Below are 21980 nucleotides of genomic sequence, written 5' to 3'. Positions count from 1 at the left end.
TGCCACGGAATGTACTCTTTACATTCTGAAAACACTACCCCCCCCTTTTCTCGTGTCAAGCCACCTGACACGTAACAATCTTTATATTTAACATTATATTATGTGAAATGCTTGCATTATTCCATACGGAACAACATGATACGTTCAGTAGAACTCAATACAGTGGACCCCCGCATACCGTTGGCCTTGCATAACGTTAAATCCGCATACCGCTACATTTTATCGGGAAGATTTTGCCTCGCATACCGCTAAAGAACCCGCTCAACGCTGTTCGTCCGAGACGCGTCTAATGTGCGCCCTTAGCCAGCCTCACATGTTCCGCCGGTGGCATTGTTTACCAGCCAGCCTCCGCGGAAATATCCAAGCATACAATCGGAACATTTCGTATTATTACAGTGTTTTTGGTGATTTTATCTGCAAAATAAGTGACCATGGGCCCCAAGAAAGCTTCTAGTGCCAACCCTACAGCAATAAGGGTGAGAATTACTATAGAGATGAAGAAAAAGATCATTGATAAGTATGAAAGTGGAGTGCGTGTCTCCGAGCTGGCCAGGTTGTATAATAAACCCCAATCAACCATCGCTACTATTGGTGGTACAGCTGCTGCTGCTGCTGTACCACCGTCAGCTGCTGCTGCTGCTGTAGTACCGTCTGCTGCTGCTGTAGCATCGTCTGCTGCTGCTGTAGCACTGTCAGCTGCTGCTGCTGTTGTACCACCATCAGCTGCTGCTGCTGCTGCTGTTGTAGTACCGTCTGCTGCTGCTGTAGCATCGTCTGCTGCTGTTGTAGTACCGTCTGCTGCTGCTGTAGCATCATCTGCTGCTGCTGTAGCATCGTCTGCTGCTGCTGTAGCACTGTCAGCTGCTGCTGCTGCTGTACCACCGTCAGCTGCTGCTGCTGCTGTAGCATCGTCTGCTGCTGCTGTAGCATCGTCTGCTGCTGCTGTAGCACTGTCAGCTGCTGCTGCTGCTGCTGCTGTAGCACCGTTGTTGGTGTGGCTTATTGAGAATACCAAGAAACAATTAACCCCAGAGGATTTGCCACCCAGGATAACCCAAAAAAGTCAGTGTCATCGAAGACTGTCTAACTTATTTCCATTGGGGTCCTTAATCTTGTCTCCCAGGATGCAACCCACACCAGTCGACTAACACCCAGGTGAACAGGGAAAAATGCCTGGAACTAGTGCTCATATTGGTGAATTTAAAGCCAGCAAAGGTTGGTTTGAGAGATTTAAGAATCGTAGTGGCATCACAGTGTGATAAGGCCTGTTCTGGAAGAAAATGCCAAACAGGACCTACAGTACTCAGGAGGAAAAGGCACTCCCAGGACACAGTGTCTCATCAGTCATTGCTGCATCTTCAATAAAGGTAAGTGTCATTTATTCTTCATTTAGTAGAGTAGTACATGCACAATATATATTGTGGATGTACTACTCTACTATTGTGCATGTATCCTTCTCTTTGTGTGTAGGAAAATGTATATTTCATGTGGTAAAATTTTTTTTTTCATACTTTTGGGTGTCTTGCACGGATTAATTTGATTTCCATTATTTCTTATGGGGAAAATTCATTCGCATAACGATAATTTCGCATAACAATGAGCTCTCTTGCACGGATTAATATCGCTATGCAGGGGTCCACTGTATATCGAGATAATATAAAAATAAATTCTACATGATTCATGTATAATGTATATCTACTAGACTCCCAAACATATCACCTTCTAGAGGAAGGTATAAATATATACATATGAAGCATACACTTTACAACACAACAAGTAAAACAAACAAAAACCTAAGTAACAAAAAAAAGGCACAATACCGTGACTGGAACGATACACAAATAACCCGCATATAAAAGAGAGAAGCTTACGACGTCGGTATTATATACCATTCTTGTACTACTACTACTACTACTACCACCACCTCTTCCTGCCTATATATAGCCGTCCTGCTCCACTTCTGGTTAATGTGACTTTGTAAATGGTCCAAGTCGGACCGAAACGTCGTCATAAGCTTCTCTCTTTCATGTGCGGGTTATTTGTGAAACAAAAACCTAATCCTATGTCATCCATCATATACCATACAATATATGTCAACTCAAAGGTAACCTAAACCTACGGGCTCTGTAGAGCTCCCATGAAATAACAATATGTAAAAACCAAAAAAAAAACAAAAAAAAAAAAAAAAACAACATAAGATGAGTCAAGCTTTCCTAAAAGTTTTTCAACCATTTCATTAAAACCACTACTAAGATGTAAGTCTTTTTACATAATACATAACAGTGCATGACCTTCACACTACGATAAATACTGATGCCTGCCTACCACACTCAATACCTCATGTTTATATATAGATTTCGCTTTCACACAGTGCACCCACATTATCATTACATTACATACGTACCAATAATTTTGTTTCATATATACAGTGGACCCCCGGTTAACGATTTTAATCCGTGCAAGAGGGCTCATCGTTATGCGAAATAATCGTTATGCGAATGAATTTTCCCCATAAGAAATAATGGAAATAAAATTAATCCGTGCAAGACGCCCAAAAGTATGAAAAAAAATTTTTTTTTACCACATGAAATGTTAATTTTAATACACACAAACTGAAAAAGGCATGCACAATTAAATGACACTTACTTTTATTGAAGATCTGGTGATGATTGATGGGATGGGAGGAGGGGAGAGAGTGTGTTAGTGTTTAGAAGGGGAATCCCCTTCCATTAGGACTTGAGGTAGTAAGTCCTTTTCTGGGGTTACTTCCCTTCTTCTTTTAATGCCACTAGGGCCAGCTTCAGAGTCACTGGACTTCTTTCGCACAAGATATCTGTCCATAGTGGCCTGTACCTCTCGTTCCTTTATGACTTGCCTAAAGTGTTTCACAACATTGTCAGTGTAATAATCACCAGCACGGCTTGCAATAGCTGTGTGAGGGTGATTTTCATCCATGAAGGTTTGCACTTCAAGCCACTTAGCACAGATTTCCTTTATCTTTGTAGTAGGCAACTTCTTCAATTTCTCTCTCCCCTCCTCTGAACCAGTTTCCTCAGGTCTGGCCTCTTGCTCTTGAAGTTGATCTATCAGCTCATCAGTGGTTAGTTCTTCATTGTCCTCCTCCACCAACTCTTCCACATCCTCCCCACTAACCTCCAACCCCAAGGACTTTCCCAATGCCACAATGGATTCCTCAACTGGCACAGGATTCTCAGGGTTAGCCTCAAACCCTTCAAAATCCCTTTTGTCTACACATTCTGGCCACAGTTTCTTCCAAGCAGAGTTCAAGGTCCTCTTTGTCACTTCCTCCCAAGCCTTACCTATAAGGTTTACACAATTGAGGATATTAAAGTGATCTCTCCAAAACTCTCTTAGAGTCAGTTGAGTTTCTGAGGTCATTACAAAGCACCTTTCAAACAGAGCTTTTGTGTACAGTTTCTTGAAGTTGGAAATAACCTGCTGGTCCATGGGCTGCAGGAGAGGAGTGGTATTAGGAGGCAAAAACTTCACCTTAATGAAGCTCATGTCCCCATAAAGTCGCTCTGCCACGTCTGTAGGATGACCAGGGGCATTGTCTAACACCAGGAGGCACTTAAGTTCTAATTTCTTTTCAGTTAGGTAATTTTTCACATTGGGGGCAAATGCATGGTGTAACCAGTTATAGAAAAATTCCCTAGTGACCCATGCCTTACTGTTTGCCCTCCACAGCACACACAAATTATCCTTGAGGACATTCTTTTGCCTGAACGCTCTGGGAGTTTCAGAGTGATACACTAATAAAGGCTTCACTTTGCAATCACCAGTAGCATTGGCACACATCAACAAAGTAAGCCTGTCTTTCATAGGCTTATGTCCTGGGAGTGCCTTTTCCTCCTGAGTAATGTAGGTCCTGCTTGGCATTTTCTTCCAGAACAGGCCTGTTTCATCACAATTAAACACTTGTTCAGGTTTCAGTCCTTCAGTTTCTATGTACTCCTTGAATTCCTGCACATATTTTTCAGCCGCTTTGTGGTCCGAACTGGCAGCCTCACCATGCCTTATCACACTATGGATGCCACTACGCTTCTTAAATCTCTCAAACCAACCTTTGCTGGCCTTAAATTCACTCACATCATCACTAGTTGCAGGCATTTTTTTAATTAAATCCTCATGCAACTTCCTAGCCTTTTCACATATGATCGCTTGAGAGACGCTATCTCCTGCTATCTGTTTTTCATTTATCCACACCAATAAGAGTCTCTCAACATCTTCCATCAATTGCGATCTTTGTTTCGAAAACACAGTTGAACCTTTGGCAAGAACAGCTTCCTTGATTGTCTTTCTGGTGCCCACAATAGTAGCGATGGTTGATTGGGGTTTCTTGTACAGCTTGACTAGGTCGGCTATACGCACTCCACTTTCATACTTATCAATTATCTCTTTCTTCATCTCTATAGTAATTCTTACCCTTTGAGGTGTAGGGTTGGCACTAGAAGCTTTCTTGGGGCCCATGGTCACTTATTTTCCAGAAACAGCACCGAAAATACTGTAATAATACGAAATATTCCGAGTGTATGCTTGGATGTTACCGCGGAGGCTGGCTGGTAAACAATGGGACGGAGCGGCACATGTGAGGCTGGCTGAGGGCACATTGGACGCGTCTCGGACGAAAATCGGTATGCGGGTTTTTAATCGGTATGCGCGGCAAAAATTTTGCGATAAAAGTAATCGTTATGCGGAAAAATCGCTATGTGATGCCATCGTTATGCGGGGGTCCACTGTATAATATTCCTTCACATTACGACATCTGTCTTCCTTTGTCAATTACATAATTAATAAGTAAATTGAAGAACTTGTATCGTTCACAACACACAACCCGCTCATCACACAGTGAAAGGCAATTATGTCTCAGTACTATATTCATTCTCTTCCACACTAAACCCTTTCACACTATCCTTATCGGGAAGCCAGCCCACCGCAACTCCTTACATTACACGTAAAGCCCATAAATCCCTCAACCTAAAACTCCGATAGCCCTCAGTAAAAGCAGTCTCCCAACTCCCTCCGTAAATTCCCTATTACGACACTTAGTTCTGTAAAATGTCGCAGCTAACACCTTTATCCTTTCATCCACGACCACCTCCCTTGTGGCCCATGACGTATAAACAAAATCCGTGGCCAAATACGCCACTGCATTCTCCACCATCTTACTCACCCCACCTATATCCAAACTTAAAGCCTGCAACACCTGCAACCCTCCCCCACCCACTAACCTAAACACCTTTCCTAACCAGACCCGCACAACTTCTATACAGTCACAAAAATATACCGCATGAAAAATTGTCTCCATGCTTCCACACGCTCTACACTCCCCTCCCTCCCTTATCCTCCTGTTGAACAGGACAACCCCAGATGGCAAAATCCCATGTAAAAATCTAAACATTACCTCCCGAACACCCGGTTTTACACGTAATTGTTTTAGACGCGTCCATTTTTCGCTCCACGCATACATATTCTTTCGTCAAAGACGATAGAATATAAGTAAACTCGTTCAGGGAGATTGACTATGACAGGGAAACCCGACTGGGGAGATTGACAGTGAAAGGGAAACCTCTGCAGTGTGATGGAAAATGACAGAGAAACTCATCCAAGGAGACAGAATGGGACAAGGAAACCCATCCGTGACGAAGGGAAACGACAGGGAAACCAGTCCAGGGCGATTTTAAATGTGTGAGAAACCCATCGTGATTAAAGTAAAATGACGGGAAAACAAGACGAGGGCATTAGAACAGGACAGGAAAACACAAGAAGGATGAAGAAAATGTGAGGGAAACCCATCCTTGGTGATGGAACCTTATAATACACAGGAGTACATAGACAGTGAAGGCTTCACTGTCTATGTACTCCTTGAATTCATGCACATATTTTTCAGCTGCTTTGTGGTCCGAACTGGAAGCCTCACCATGCCTTATCACATTATGAATGCCACTACGCTTCTTAAATCTCTCAAACCAACCTTTGCTGGCCTTAAATTCACTCACATCACCACTAGTTGCTGACATTTTTTTAATTAAATCGTCATGCAACTTCCTAGCCTTTTCACATATGATCGCTTGAGAGATGCTATCTCCTGCTATCTGTTTTTCGTTTATCCACACCAATAAGAGTCTCTCAACATCTTCTATCACTTGTGATCTCAGTTTCGAAAACATAGGTGTCCCACAGGGAAGTGTCCTTGGCCCTCTTCTCTTTCTCCTATACATAAATGACCTACCAAATGCTTCGCAATTACTCAAACCCACACTATTTGCAGATGACACTACATACGTCTTCTCCCACCCGAGCCCAGTCACGCTAGCCAATACTGTAAATACAGAATTACAGAAAATATCTACCTGGATGAGGACTAACAAACTTACACTAAACATTGACAAAACCTACTTCATTCAGTTTGGTAACAGAGCTACAGATGTCCCTCTTAACATAATGATAAACGGATCACCTATCACAAAGCTAACAGAGGGAAAATTCTTAGGAATCCACCTTGATAATAGACTCAAATTTCATACACATATACAACAAATTTCTAAGAAAATTTCCAAGACTGTAGGCATACTATCGAAGATACGGTACTATGCTCCACAGTCAGCCCTCCTGGCCCTATATCACTCTCTTATTTACCCCTATCTCACCTATGGAATTTGTGCATGGGGCTCAACAACAAGTAACCATCTCAGACCACTAATTACCCAACAAAAGGCTGCAGTTAGAATGATAACAAATTCTCACTATAGGCAGCACACTCCACCAATATTCAATACACTAAACCTATTCACCATACAAAACATTCATACTTATTACTGCACCTATTACATACATAGAACACTTAACTCTGATATTAACCCTCCCCTCAAACATCTCCTTGCCAACCTCAACAGAACACATGACCATAACACAAGGCACAGATCACTCTTTGATGTTCCTCGTGTCCATCTCACACTATGCAAAAACTCAATGCACATAAAAGGCCCTAAAATCTGGAACTCACTACCTGTAAATATAAAAGAAACACTACCTGTTTATAAATTCAAGTCTCTTCTCAAAGATCACTTACTCACCCAAAACCAAATAAATACTGAATAACTGAACCTTATAAATTGTATATCTTAAATGTTTCTCACAATTATATCACATAAATGTTAAACCTAAAACCCAATCTAACTTTATTATTTTTTAAATACACTACCTAACAGAATACTCCATTCTACTGAATGTACAACAATGCATACAACCATATGACCTGTCTTTGTAATACTCACTTGTGCTTTATAGTAATCTGTTTACATTAAAGTTTTATCACCGATGTCATCATTGCTTAGTTCATCTTAAGTTAATTTTAAGCCAGCCCGTAATGCTATGCATAGTATAAGTGGCTTTGGCATACTGCTCTTTTCTGTATTTTTTGTACCTCTGTATGTGTGCACAAATTTTTAAATAAATAAATAAAATAAATAAATAAATAAATAGTTGCACCTTTGGCAAGAACAGCTTCCTTGATTGCCGTTTTCTTGCCCACAATAGTAGCGATGGTTGACTGGGGTTTACTATACAACATGACCAGCTCGGAGACAATCACTCCACTCTCATACTTAGCAATGATCTCTTTCTTCATCTCCATAGTAATTCTCACCCTTTTTGCTGTAGGGTTGGCACTAGAAGCTTTCTTGGGGCCCATGGTGACTTATTTTGCAGGTGCAATCACTACAAAGACTGTGATAATATGAAATATTCCAATTGTATGTGTGGAAGCGACCGCGGTGGCTGGCTGGCTTGTAAACACCGGCACCCATGGAACAAGTGAGGCGCGCTCAGGCCAAAGTGGGCACATCTCGAACGGAACGAATAGCGTTGGTCGGATTTTTTAGCGCTAGTCGAGGCAAAATTTTTGCGATAAAATGTATCGCTAGTCGGATTTATCGTTAATCGATGCCATCATTGGTCGAGGGTCCACTGTATTATCATTATTATTATCTTCATTCACTCTAAAAATGGTGTGTTGTTGTTTGTTTATTCTGAACTAACTTGCACAACTTGTACACAATGTAAGAGTATTTGTATTGTGAGGTAATTATTATTATAATAAAAAAATATTGAGGTAAATGTTTTACAAACTCTTACAAACGTACGTGAATGAACTAAAAGTAGATACATTAATAGGCATTTATTACGCCTGGCAAAGTGATCGCCCACTACCTGTTCGGTTTGTGTTCTTACATTGTCTCAACTCTGTATCTCGTTCTCTCTGTTGTTTACTCTTTCGTTAATTAGTTGGCTCTCATTGACGATGGCATCTAAGGTTAGCTGTGATAAAAAGAGGAGTCGTAAGCCTCTTGCTTTAAGTGCCAAGTTAGAGTATGATGGTGTGCCATTCTGATTTTATTCAATAAACACCCTGACACTCACCTCTCACACATTAATATTAATATTTTAAGGTAAGTAATAAGTGTACTCTGTGTGTATCTTACCTTTTATTGTGTTTTTAATGCCTATTTCTATTGCTAACTTAATATAAGTTAGTGTAAACTTGTTGTCTGGCATTTATTGCATATTTTATGTGTGCTCTGATAATAATACTTGTGGAGCTGTGTGGTCGCCGGGTGGAGGGACAACATTACCTTTTCTCTGCTCAGCCATCAGAGAAAACTAGTATGGCACCAACCCTGAAAGGGTTAAGGACCCCAATGGAAATAAGTTAGACAGTCCTCAATGACTCGCTGACTTTCTTGGGTTATCCTGGGTGGCTAGCCCTCTGGGGTTAATTGTTTCTCAGTAATTGTTTCTCGTTAAGCCACACCAACAACAGTCTCTCCACATCTTCAAGTAGTACAGCTGACAGTGGTGCAGCAGCAACTGACCGTGGTACAATAGTATTTCGATAGTATTTCTCACCCTTTTTACCAGAGGGTTGGCATTAGAAGCTTTCTTTGGGCCAATGGTGGCTAATTTAGCAGTTACAAACTCTATAAACAACGGAATAATACAAAATGTATGGAAAATATGCATGACACCGGCCACCCTGGCTTTTAAACAATGACGGCAGGGCAGCTGAGGCTGGACAGACAGGTTCAGGACGAATCATGTTAGGCGAGTTTTTTATTCTTAGGTGGGCCAAAATTTTTGTGCTCAAACGCTTCATTGGATGGATTTAACGTTAAGTGATGCGTTCGTTAGCCAAGGGCCCACTGTAGTTATATATTTCATAGTACAGTGGACCCCTGCATAGCGATATTAATCCGTGCAAGAGAGCTCATTCTTATGCGAAATTATCATTATGCGAATGAATTTTCCCCATAAGAAATAATGGAAATAAAATTAATCCATGCAAGACACCCAAAAGTATGAAAAAAATTTTTTTACCACATGAAATATACATTTTCCTACACACAAAGAGAAGGATACATGCACAATAGTAGAGTAGTACATCCACAATATATATTGTGCATGTACTACTCTACTAAATGAAGAATAAATGACACTTACCTTTATTGAAGATGCAGCAATGACTGATGAGACACTGTGTCCTGGGAGTGCCTTTTCCTCCTGAGTACTGTAGGTCCTGTTTGGCATTTTCTTCCAGAACAGGCCTTATCACACTGTGTATGCCACTACGATTCTTAAATCTCTCAAACCAACCTTTGCTGGCTTTAAATTCACCAATATGAGCACTAGTTCCAGGCATTTTTCCCTGTTCACCTGGGTGTTAGTCGACTGGTGTGGGTTGCATCCTGGGAGACAAGATTAAGGACCCCAATGGAAATAAGTTAGACAGTCTTCGATGACACTGACTTTTTTGGGTTATCCTGGGTGGCAAATCCTCTGGGGTTAATTGTTTCTTGGTATTCTCAATAAGCCACACCAACAACGGTGCTACAGCAGCAGCAGCAGCAGCTGACAGTGCTACAGCAGCAGCAGACGATGCTACAGCAGCAGCAGACGATGCTACAGCAGCTGACGGTGGTACAGCAGCAGCAGACGATGCTACAGCAGCAGCAGACGATGCTACAGCAGCTGACGGTGGTACAGCAGCAGCAGACGGTACTACAGCAGCAGCAGCAGCTGACGGTGGTACAGCAGCAGCAGCAGCTGACAGTGCTACAGCAGCAGCAGACGATGCTACAGCAGCAGCAGACGATGCTACAGCAGCAGCAGACGGTACTACAGCAGCAGCAGCAGCTGACGGTGGTACAGCAGCAGCAGCAGCTGACAGTGCTACAGCAGCAGCAGACGATGCTACAGCAGCAGCAGACAATGCTACAGCAGCAGCAGACGGTACTACAGCAGCAGCAGATGGTACTACAACAGCAGCAGCAGCAGCTGACGGTGGTACAACAGCAGCAGCAGCTGACAGTGCTACAGCAGCAGCAGCAGCTGACAGTGCTACAGCAGCAGCAGACGATGCTACAGCAGCAGCAGACGGTACTACAGCAGCAGCAGCAGCTGACGGTGGTACAGCAGCAGCAGCAGCTGACAGTGCTACAGCAGCAGCAGACGATGCTACAGCAGCAGCAGACGATGTTACAGCAGCAGCAGACGGTACTACAGCAGCAGCAGATGGTACTACAGCAGCAGCAGCAGCAGCTGACGGTGGTACAACAGCAGCAGCAGCTGACAGTGCTACAGCAGCAGCAGACGATGCTACAGCAGCAGCAGACGGTACTACAGCAGCAGCAGCAGCAGCTGACGGTGGTACAGCAGCAGCAGCAGCTGTACCACCAATAGTAGCGATGGTTGATTGGGGTTTATTATACAACCTGGCCAGCTCAGAGACACGCACTGCACTTTCATACTTATCAATGATCTTTTTCTTCATCTCTATAGTAGTTCTCACCCTTATTGCTGTAGGGTTGGCACTAGAAGCTTTCTTGGGGCCCATGGTCACTTATTTTGCAGATAAAATCACCAAAAACACTGTAATAATACGAAATGTTCCGACTGTATGCTTGGATGTTACCGCAGAGGCTGGCTGGTAAACAATGCCACCGGCGGAACATGTGAGGCTGGCTAAGGGCGCACATTAGACGCGTCTCGGACGAACAGCGTTAAGCGGGATTTTTAGCAGTATGCGAGGCAAAATCTTGGCGATAAAATGTAGCGGTATGCGGATTTAACGTTATGCAAGGCCAACGGTATGCGGGGGTCCACTGTACAGAGGAGTAGGTTGGTAGACAGCAACCACCCAGAGAAGTACTACCGTCCTGCCAGATGACTGTGAAACAGAAACCTGTAACTGTTTTGCATGATGGTAGAATTGCTGTGTTTTTTTTTCTGTCTCATAAACACGCTAGATAACAGGGATATCTTGCTACTCCTACTTACACTTTGGTCACACTTCACAGACATGCACACGTATATATACATGTATATACATACATCTAGGTTTTTCTCCTTTTTCTAAATAGCTCTTGTTCTTCTTTATTTCTTCTACACTGTCCATGGGGAAGTGGAAAAGAATCTTTCCTCCGTAAGCCATGCGTTTCGTATGAGGCGACTAAAATGCCGGGAGCGATGGGGTAGTAACCCCTTCTCCTGTAGACATTTACTAAAAAAGAGAAGAAGAAAAACTTTATAAAACTGGGATGCTTGAATGTGCGTGGATGTAGTGCGGATGACAAGAAACAGATGATTGCTGATGTTATGAATGAAAGGAAGTTGGATGTCCTGGCCCTAAGCGAAACAAAGCTGAAGGGGGTAGGGGAGTTTCGAGGGGGGGGGAATGGGATTAAATCTGGAGTCTCTGAGAGAGTTAGAGCTAAGGAATGGGTAGCAGTAATGTTGAAGGATAAGTTATGGAAGGAGAAAAGAGAATATGAATGTGTAAATTCAAGAATTATGTGGATTAAAGTAAAGGTTGGATGTGAAAAGTGGGTCATAATAAGCGTGTATGCACCTGGAGAAGAGAGGAATGTAGAGGAGAGAGAGAGATTTTGGGAGATGTTAAGTGAATGTATAGGAACCTTTGAACCAAGTGAGAGAGTAATTGTGGTAGGGGACCTGAATGCTAAAGTAGGAGAAACTTTTAGAGAGGGTGTGGTAGGTAAGTTTGGGGTGCCAGGTGTAAATGATAATGGGAGCCCTTTGATTGAACTGTGTACAGAAAGGGGTTTAGTTATAGGTAATACATATTTTAAGAAAAAGAGGATAAATAAGTATACAAGATATGATGTAAGGCAAAATGACAGTAGTTTGTTGGATTATGTATTGGTAGATAAAAGACTGTTGAGTAGACTTCAGGATGTACATGTTTATAGAGGGGCCACAGATATATCAGATCACTTTTTAGTTGTAGCTACACTGAGAGTAAAAGGTAGATGGGATACAAGGAAAATAGAAGCATCAGAGAAGAGAGAGGTGAAGGTTAATAAACTAAAAGAGGAGGCAGTTAGGGTAAGATATAAACAGCTATTGGAGGATAGATGGGCTAATGAGAGCATAGGCAATGGGGTCGAAGAGGTATGGGGTAGGTTTAAAAATGTAGTGTTAGAGTGTTCAGCAGAAGTTTGTGGTTACAGGAAAGTGGGTGCAGGAGGGAAGAGGAGCAATTGGTGGAATGATGCTGTAAAGAGAGTAGTAAGGGAGAAAAGGTTAGCATATGAGAAGTTTTTACAAAGTAGAAGTGATGCAAGGAGGGAAGAGTATATGGAGAAAAAGAGAGAGGTTAAGAGAGTGGTGAAGCAATGTAAAAAGAGAGCAAATGAGAGAGTGGGTGAGATGTTATCAACAAATTTTGTTGAAAATAAGAAAAAGATTTGGAGTGAGATTAACAAGTTAAGGAAGCCTAGAGAACAAATGGATTTGTCAGTTAAAAATAGGAGAGGAGAGTTATTAAATGGAGAGTTAGAGGTATTGGGAAGATGGAGGGAATATTTTGAGGAATTGTTAAATGTTGATGAAGATAGGGAAGCTGTGATTTCGTGTATAAGGCAAGGAGGAATAACATCTTGTACGAGTGAGGAAGAGCCAGTTGTGAGTGTGGGGGAAGTTCGTGAGGCAGTAGGTAAAATGAAAGGGGGTGAGGCAGCCGAGATTGATGGGATAAAGGAAGAAATGTTAAAAGCAGGTAGGGATATAGTTTTGGAGTGGTTTGTGCAATTATTTAACAAATGTTTGGAAGAGGGTAAGGTACCTAGGGATTGGCAGAGAGCATGCATAGTTCCTTTGTATAAAGACAAAGGGGACAAAAGAGAGTGCAAAAATTATAGGGGAAGAAGTCTGTTGAGTATACCTGGTAAAGTGTATGGTAGAGTTATTATTGAAAGAATTAAGAGTAAGACGGAGAATAGGATAGCAGATGAACAAGGAGGCTTTAGGAAAGGTAGGGGGTGTGTGGACAAGGTGTTTACAGTGAAACATATAAGTGAACAGTGTTTAGATAAGGCTAAAGAGGTTTTTGTGGCATTTATGGATATGGAAAAGGCATATGACAGGGTGGATAGGGGGACAATGTGGCAGATGTTGCAGGTGTATGGTGTAGGAGGTAGGTTACTGAAAGCAGTGAAGAGTTTTTACGAGGATAGTGAGGCTCAAGTTAGAGTATGTAGGAAAGAGAGAGATTATTTCCCAGTAAAAGTAGGCCTTAGACAAGGATGAGTGATGTCACCGGGGTTGTTTAATATATTTATAGACGGGGTTGTAAGAGAAGTAAATGCGAGGGTCTTGGCAAGAGGCGTGGAGTTAAAAGATAAAGAATCACACATAAAGTGGGAGTTGTCACAGTTGCTCTTTGCTGATGACAGTGTGCTCTTGGGAGATTCTGAAGAGAAGTTGCAGAGGTTGGTGGATGAATTTGGTAGGGTATGCAAAAGAAGAAAATTAAAAGTGAATACAGGAAAGAGTAAGGTTATGAGGATAACAAAAAGATTAGGTGATGAAAGATTGGATATTAGATTGGAGGGAGAGAGTATGGAGGAGGTGAATGTATTCAGATATTTGGGAGCGGACGTGTCAGCGGATGGGTCTATGAAAGATGAGGTGAATTGATGAGGGGAAAAGGGTGAGCGGTGCACTTAGGAGTCTGTGGAGACAAAGAACTTTGTCCTAGGACGTAAAGAGGGGAATGTATGAGAGTATAGTTTTACCAATGCTCTTATATGGGTGTGAAGCATGGGTGATCAATGTTGCAGCGAGGAGAAGGCTGGAGGCAGTGGAGATGTCATGTCTGAGGGCAATGTGTGGTGTGAATATAATGCAGAGAATTCGTAGTTTGGAAGTTAGGAGGAGGTGCAGAATTACCAAAACTGTTGTCCAGAGGGCTGAGGAAGGGTTGTTGAGGTGGTTTGGACATGTAGAGAGAATGGAGCGAAACAGAATGACTTCAAGAGTATATCAGTCTGTAGTGGAAGGAAGGCGGGGTAGGGGTCGGCCTAGGAAAGGTTGGGAGGGAGGGAGTAAAGGAGGTTTTGTGTGCGAGGGGCTTGGACTTCCAGCAGGCATGCATGAGCATGTTTGACAGGAGTGAATGGAGACAAATGGTTTTTAATACTTGACGTGCTGATGATGAGATGCTGACGTGATGATGATAAGACGTGGACTGTGATTTTATTGCTCTTATTGATCATTCTAGTCAGTGAATGAAGTGTCGGTATATAAGCCGCTGCATGCACTCGAGGAGTGTTTCCTATGCAGTGCCCAAGGGACAGAGTACATCCCATCACCCTACACCAGGAATAGACAGTGAAAGTGAGGATGATGTGGCTACACTTGGAATGGATAGACCACAGGCATCAGTACATGGTGGTATTGGTGGTGATAGTGGTAGTGGTAGTGCCATGGCCATGCACGACTCGCCAGCCCAGGCTGGGAACCATGCCACTGACTCCTCAGCTCAAGGACAAAGCGGAGCATCAGCCACCACCCCACCACAACTACAACTATAACCACAACCAGCTTATGATGTCCAGTATCCACCAGCAAACTGCATCTGGGTTTGGCAGCAAAATCCCAATTTTGTTCCCAATCCCCACCAGTTTGATGACTCTCAAAGTGGAATCCTACCAGCTTCTTCCCTTGGAAACACTGCAAATGAACTGGAATTCTTTGAAATATTCTTTGACCAGCCCTTGATGGAAACTATTGTCAGGGAAAGTAACAAGTATTTTGAGTACACCATGGTAAATATGATCATATCACCACAGTCAAGACTACACCGGCAGAAAGAGACAACTGTGGCTGAAATGTATTTGCTTTTTGCAACAATAATGCTTATGCCTCATGTCTATAAGCATAATATAAAATCATACTGGTCCACAGATCCGTCAAATTCTACCCCAGCCTTCAGTGAAATCATCCCAGTGAACAGGTTTATCTTGCTGTTACGTATGTTGCACTTCTCTGACAAAACCAGGCTTGACAGAAGTGACAGGTTATACAAGATTAGAAATGTTTTTATGTATCTGAAACAAAAGTTCAGCATGTACTTTTATCCATTCAAGAATCTTGTAATTGACGAGTCTTTGATTTTGTTCAAAGGCAGACTGTCGTTCAAACAGTATATACCAAGCAAGGCGAAATGCTTTGGTATAAAACTGTTTGTACTCTGTGACTGTGACAGTGGCCTGGTATTGGATATTATTGTATACATAGGAAGTAAAACATTGAAAGATCCCAGGCTGTTATTGAGTATCTCAGGTGACATAGTGAGAAGCATGATGGCACCTTATCTTGGTAAGGGGCATACATTATATACTGATGACTGGTACACAAGCCATTTACTCAGAGATTTCTTGTGAGTGAACAAGACAGATGTGTGTGGCATAGTGCATTCTAATCATAAACACATGTCCAGGTTCAACGCAGGCACTCGTGCTGGTGAGGTGCAGGTGTTTACTGCCAATGACATCATGGCATTACTGTGGCATGACAAACGAGATGTCACATTGTTGACAACCATTCTCCCTAATAAAATGCAAGACAGTGGCAAAGTTGATAGAGTGACTAATGAACGTATTCGAAAACTAGTGACAGTGATTGATTATACACAAAACATGCGTTTGGTTGACAAGTGAGACATGAAGATTGGCTTTGTTGATTGTGTTCGTAAGAGTTACAAGTGGCACATGAAACTTTTCTTCCATCTCATGTATATTTCTATGCTCAATGCATATGATATGTACCAAATGAAGACTGGCAACAGACCACCGTATGGTGAATTTTGTTTGTCTGCTCTCAGACAACTCATAATGAAGTACCAGGTAACAACACCTGCTATACAAAACCATCCTCGAACTCCTCAGGATATACTCAAGTGTTTGAGGAGGGAAGGTGATCATTTCATAATACAGCTTCCTGCAACTAAGATAAAACTTGCTCAGAAGAGATGTGTTGTCTGTGCACAAACAAAACTATGGCAAGAAAGATGCAAAGACACTCAGTTTATTTGTGAAGAATGTAAGGTGCCTCTGTGCATGTTACCTTGTTTCAAAGCCTTCCACAGGCTGTAGCAGTTCTAGAAACATGTCCAGTGACTGTACATATGTAAATATATAATAGAACATAAGTATTATACAACATTTGTGCATGTTTATTGTAGCAAACAATAGTGGTAAACAATATTATAATAATAAGTTTAGTGTGGTTATTGTGTTCAATACAGTGAGTGTAAATATATACATTATACAAAATATTGGTCTCACATGCCACAAATGTTACTAGAAAAAGAAAAAAATTAGAAAAGAAGAAAGAATAAAAAACATAAAATAAAGAAAGGCGATTCTGCAGAAGTCGTTGATGTTGCTGCCACCCGGTCATTGTGGGTCCACTTCCCGCCTCTATATCTCAGTAAGTACTGATCAGAATTTTTTTTTTGTTTTATTACCTTCACAAAAATATTTAATTCTGTAAGAATTTTTTTTTTTTTTTCAAAATTTCTTGGACACTGGGGCACCCCCTTCAGATTTTGCCTTTGGACCCTGAAAGGGTTAATACCTGACAATATCCTTGTTGCCCTACTGCAGTCTCCCAGGTCAGATTAATAGACACAAGACTTTGTATGAGGCTCTTCTTGCATGATGGAATATAACAGGTAAACAGTTACGTAGTGGGAACAAAACTATCATATAGAATATGATAGCAGTACAGTGCTGATGTATCCAATTTTGCTAAATATAAAATTATTACATTCAGGAGGATCATTAAAGCAGTAGGGGTCATACAGTGCCTAGGGGAATGGAAGGCATTGAGGTTTGATCCAAGGAAGGGGAGCACAGGTTCAATTCCTTAGATTAAGAACCCTTCAATGGCACAACAGGGCAAATAAAAGGCCAAAGTTGTAAACTGAAGAAACAGTGACTCCAAAAGGACACTAATTTTTTTTTTTCCAGAAAAATAGTTGAAAAACAAAATGGGATATAGGAGGTAGCAAGAGGGAGTGCCACTGTAGCTAGAAACAGATAATCATACTAACATGCCCCACACCACACATACACATACAAAAGATGATACAAGGCTAAACAAATAATAAAGCATGAGGGAACACAGATCAGAGCCCCAGGCAGTGTGAGCCCCCCACCTGACAAAGTGCTCCACATGCTGCATACTCTCCTCGTAGTTCTTGCCTCCGACCTCCTGGCAGTGGAGCGCAATGAAGTGTGGCTCGTGCTCCTCTACAGTCTGCAGCACAAATAACGCAACAAAATATAACAAAATAAAATTAGTAAATACAACTCTCCATACATTTCTACAAAGGGGTGCTTCAATAGACAAAAGGATATAGATGTATGACCCCACCAGCAAAAATATTAGCTACAACATAATACTACTACTGTACTGTACAATGCTACCTACCATTTCAAAAAAGTTTATTTTTATGTGAAACCAACTGAAAACATGAAAAAATTAATTAAATATAAAAGATTCTTTGAAATGTCCATTAAATGTACTGGAAAAATGCACTGTATATGATAAAAAAGTTGCAAGATCCTTTACTACAAATACTGAATGCTAAATCTATTATTCAATTTTTATTAAACCTAGGAACTTAGTCACCTTTTCAAAACAATAATATTAACAGCATATTAATTAAAGATAGAACACCATGAGCATAGCTCTACTTCACTAACTACTCCAATATACAAATGATTACAGTGTTCCCAAACTGCTAATCCCACACAGAACTATTCCCACATAGACTAGGGAGATTTACCAAAGAAGTTCATAAGGATGCATCTTGGAATTCATAAATATTGCTCCTGATATTTGTTAACAAGTGCAGTACTGTACTATATTGCACCTACATAAACTAATTTCTACATGTTAATGCCTGAAGATAAGACAAAAATAATGAAGTGCAGAAACACAAGATGATTGTAAAAATACTGCAAGATGTGACTAAGCTAAATTAATGGTCCAGTAACTATTTTTTATTTATTTTATTATCACACTGGCCGATTCCCACCAAGGCAGGGTGGCCCGAAAAAGAAAAACTTTCACCATCATTCACTCCATCACTGTCTTGCCAGAAGGGTGCTTTACACTACAGTTTTTAAACTGCAACATTAACACCCCTCCTTCAGAGTGCAGGCACTGTACTTCCCATCTCCAGGACTCAAGTCCGGCCTGCCGGTTTCCCTGAATCCCTTCATAAATGTTACTTTGCTCACACTCCAACAGCACGTATCTGCTGGAAATCAAACCAAATACGTATGTAAATGCAAAGTGATGAGAATGGAAGGAGAATAAAGGAGGCCAGTAGTACAAGGTAACATGAGAGGTTTAAGAAACCTCAGCATTGATTCTTTCAAGATAATATACCTGTGCAACCTACACAGTATATATACACCACACTGTTGAATGCAGAATAAGCATGGATTTTTTTTTATCTTTTCAGCATGAAAAAATATAAAATTAAAATGACAAGGAAGAAATGTCAGATATTAAGTATACAGTTCGATATTATATTACATGACATTCTAGATGAAGCTGATGAGACTCTCCAACAACCAGTTGAAATGGAACCCATTTGAAAAAAAAAAAAAAAGTTCGGAGTGAGATTCTGAAATCTCCAAAGAAACTACACCATGACTAATCAACTTCTCAGGATAAGAGTGTACAATATAAGCCCAGTTTGAATGTTGAATTCTGATCATCACTTCATATGGAATTTTGAATATTTGGCCAACACTGAGACATAGTGATGCCTAAGTTAGTAGATAAGCTAAAAAAGAAAATCATGGGTTAGCTATTATTTATACTTTTGAATGCACACACAAAAAAATCACACCTAGGAGAGGGACAGTAATGGCAACATTTCAGTCCAACTTGGACAAATGACAAGTTACACTGAAGCAAGAAGGAAAGAGGGCCAGAATATATACAAGCTGCAGTGCAACTGATTATGAAACTTCTACACAAGACAGCACACTCCACTGCTTTTTAACCCTTTGACTGTTTCGGTCATATATATACATCTTACGAGCCACGGTGTTTGACGTATATATACGTCAAACTTCTACACAAGACAGCACACTCCACTGCTTTTTAACCCTTTGACTGTTTCGGTCGTATATATACATCTTACGAGCCACTGTGTTTGACGTATATATACGTCAGAACACACTAAAGGGCCCCTGCCTGCAAGTCAATTTAACCCTTTGACTGTCGCAGGCCCCTTTCTGAAACTGTCATTCTATGTCACAAAATTTTTGAAAAAAAAAATTTATTTTTTCTTATGAAATGATAAAGAATCTTTTCCCAGTGGTAATGACACCAAAATTAAGAAATTTGGTCAAAAACTCATGGAATTACACTCCCACGAAGTTAGCGGTCTCAGCGACATATACGCATAGGCAATTTCGCCGACTTTGAGCCCTGCTTTTGGCCAATTCCATTATTCCAGTTGACCAAACTCATAGCTATTTCTTTAGAACTCCATTTTTTCTATCAGTTGAGTACAAGAAACCGTCCATTTACCGATTTGAACTACCCAATAAAGCGATCAGAAATTGGCAATTTGGCCAATTTTACACAAATTAAAAAAGATGCCAATTTCAAAATAGGGTCCAGAATAAACAATGTAGACATTCTTGGCACTAAAATAACATATCCTCTGTTCATTAGTCACATCTCTAGGCCCCTCTTATATTACTCTTGCTTTCTATTTTGACTTTTTATTCATACAAAAAGTACAAAATTTACTGTTATGCAGACTACTTTATTATTGTAAAAATGGTATAAATAATATCAGTGCACAAGTGAAAGAATATTACACTCCCCAGTTGACGTGTATTGGATGTGTGGTGTGATTTGCTTACTCCTGAACATTGGTAAAAATCAAACATTTCTGCTACTCTGAGCTCAATTTCAAGGTCGTTTTCATCGTGAAACTAATCAAAATCATCTCTATTTCTGTAATATGTTTTCCATTTTATCACGTGAGACCACGAAAACGAGAACGCAACAATAAATACTATACGAAAATACACCTCAAAGTCAGCGTTTTAATCCAAAAAAACGGTCAGAAATATTTACATTTTAATTTACAAAATAAGTATGTTTATTCAGGAATACACAAATACAGTTACATACATAGACTATCATACATATCAGCATATGTGTAAAGTACCTAGGATAACCTAAAAAAGTCAGAGTGACTTATGTATTTCCATTGGGGTCCTTTTATATTTACACTTACCTTGGAGGAGATGTTAGTTTAACTAGTTAGTTTGATGGAGGAGATGCTGGCAGAGGTTTAGGGCGGTGGAAGATAGCAGGCCGGCGTATGTTCATTGGCCCGATACACATCCAACAACATTGGAGAGTTACTTTTGTGTCGTTTTTCTATCGCTTACTCACTTAACTTAGTTGCTACAATGTTAATTCTACACTTTATCGCTAGCTGGCACTATAGCCTTTATCAATACCTGCTGCTTTAGTATCGTATATATCATAGAATCACTGCAGAAGGCACATTCACCCCTCTCTCTTCCTCCCTCCTACCCGAGGGTCCACTGTATACGAGTTTGTGTGATGACTGGCTGACTGATTTGAAAAACTTGTAGTATAGTAATAGTAACACAGGGCAGCCATCACTAAACCGGCAATCAGTTATCCGGTTCCATTAATAATCTGGCACTAATTTCGATTAGCATAATTTCAAATTTCATTATTATACTGACTCAGAAATTTTGCAGATGGTTATAAATCCACAGCAGCAAGCCAGTGGAGGAGAAAGCAGTGATGTAAATGAGGAAGACATAGCAGAACGAGTCTCTATGGATAGGTCATTTAAGTGTATTCTAATCTTACCACTCTGTAATCCAGTAAACTCACTAATCCAGCACACTACAGGTCCCAATGATGCCACATTAGTGATGGCTGACCTGTATAGTATAGTAATAAATAGCTGCTACCAGCACCATCACCACACCTACCATCACCATACCTACCAGCACCACCATCCCACCTACCAGCACAATCAGCCCACCTACCAGCACCATCACCCCTCCTACCAGCACCATAACCCCCACCTACCAGCACCATCACCCCATCCACCAGCACCAGCACCTCATCTACCAGCACCATCACCCCACCTACCAGCACCATCACCCCACTCACCAGCACCATTACCCCACCCAACACCACCATCGCCCCATCCAGTGGTGGGCACAATCCTGCTAATCCGCTAACCGCTAATTAGTAGAACTAACTTTTTGTTTAGCGGATTAGTTTCCTCTATCTTCAAAAACCATAAGGAGACCAACTGGCTTTCGCTAAATAAAGTTCCGCTAACTTTGAGTCCACTAAAAAAAAAACATACGTTGATGGCAGTCAGAAAGCAATGCCTTTTCAATGGCGCACATGTTTGTTCCTCTCTGTTGTGGCTGTTTCTCCAACAGTCAGTCAGGCACACTATTAGCTGACTACGTGTAAACCTGACTTGTCAACACAGCAGCAGCAGCAGCAGCAGCAGCATCTTGCTGAGCAGCACTGTTATAGTCATAGAGTGTCAG

General features: G+C 41.2%; 1 protein-coding gene across 8 annotated transcripts in view; it reads right to left on the bottom strand.

Annotated features, from left to right (window-relative positions):
- 5PtaseI (inositol polyphosphate-5-phosphatase A) overlaps positions 1 to 21980 on the bottom strand; it is a 612658-nt gene that overhangs the window by 321717 nt on the left and 268961 nt on the right. For 6 of the 8 annotated variants that reach the window (XM_070081715.1, XM_070081724.1, XM_070081708.1 and 3 more), the window contains one exon: positions 17543 to 17643. The exons of the other annotated variants lie outside the window; for them this stretch is intronic. In XM_070081715.1, the coding sequence (XP_069937816.1) occupies positions 17543 to 17643 (101 nt within the window). The remainder of the gene's footprint in view (positions 1 to 17542; positions 17644 to 21980) is intronic. 8 annotated transcript variants of the gene reach the window in all.

This window comes from Cherax quadricarinatus, chromosome 6 (genome assembly GCF_038502225.1).
Source record: "Cherax quadricarinatus isolate ZL_2023a chromosome 6, ASM3850222v1, whole genome shotgun sequence".
In the NCBI taxonomy this organism is placed as follows: Eukaryota; Metazoa; Arthropoda; class Malacostraca; order Decapoda; family Parastacidae; genus Cherax; species Cherax quadricarinatus.
Note: the sequence above shows the minus strand (reverse complement) of the source record. Positions and strands in the feature narration are given on the sequence as shown.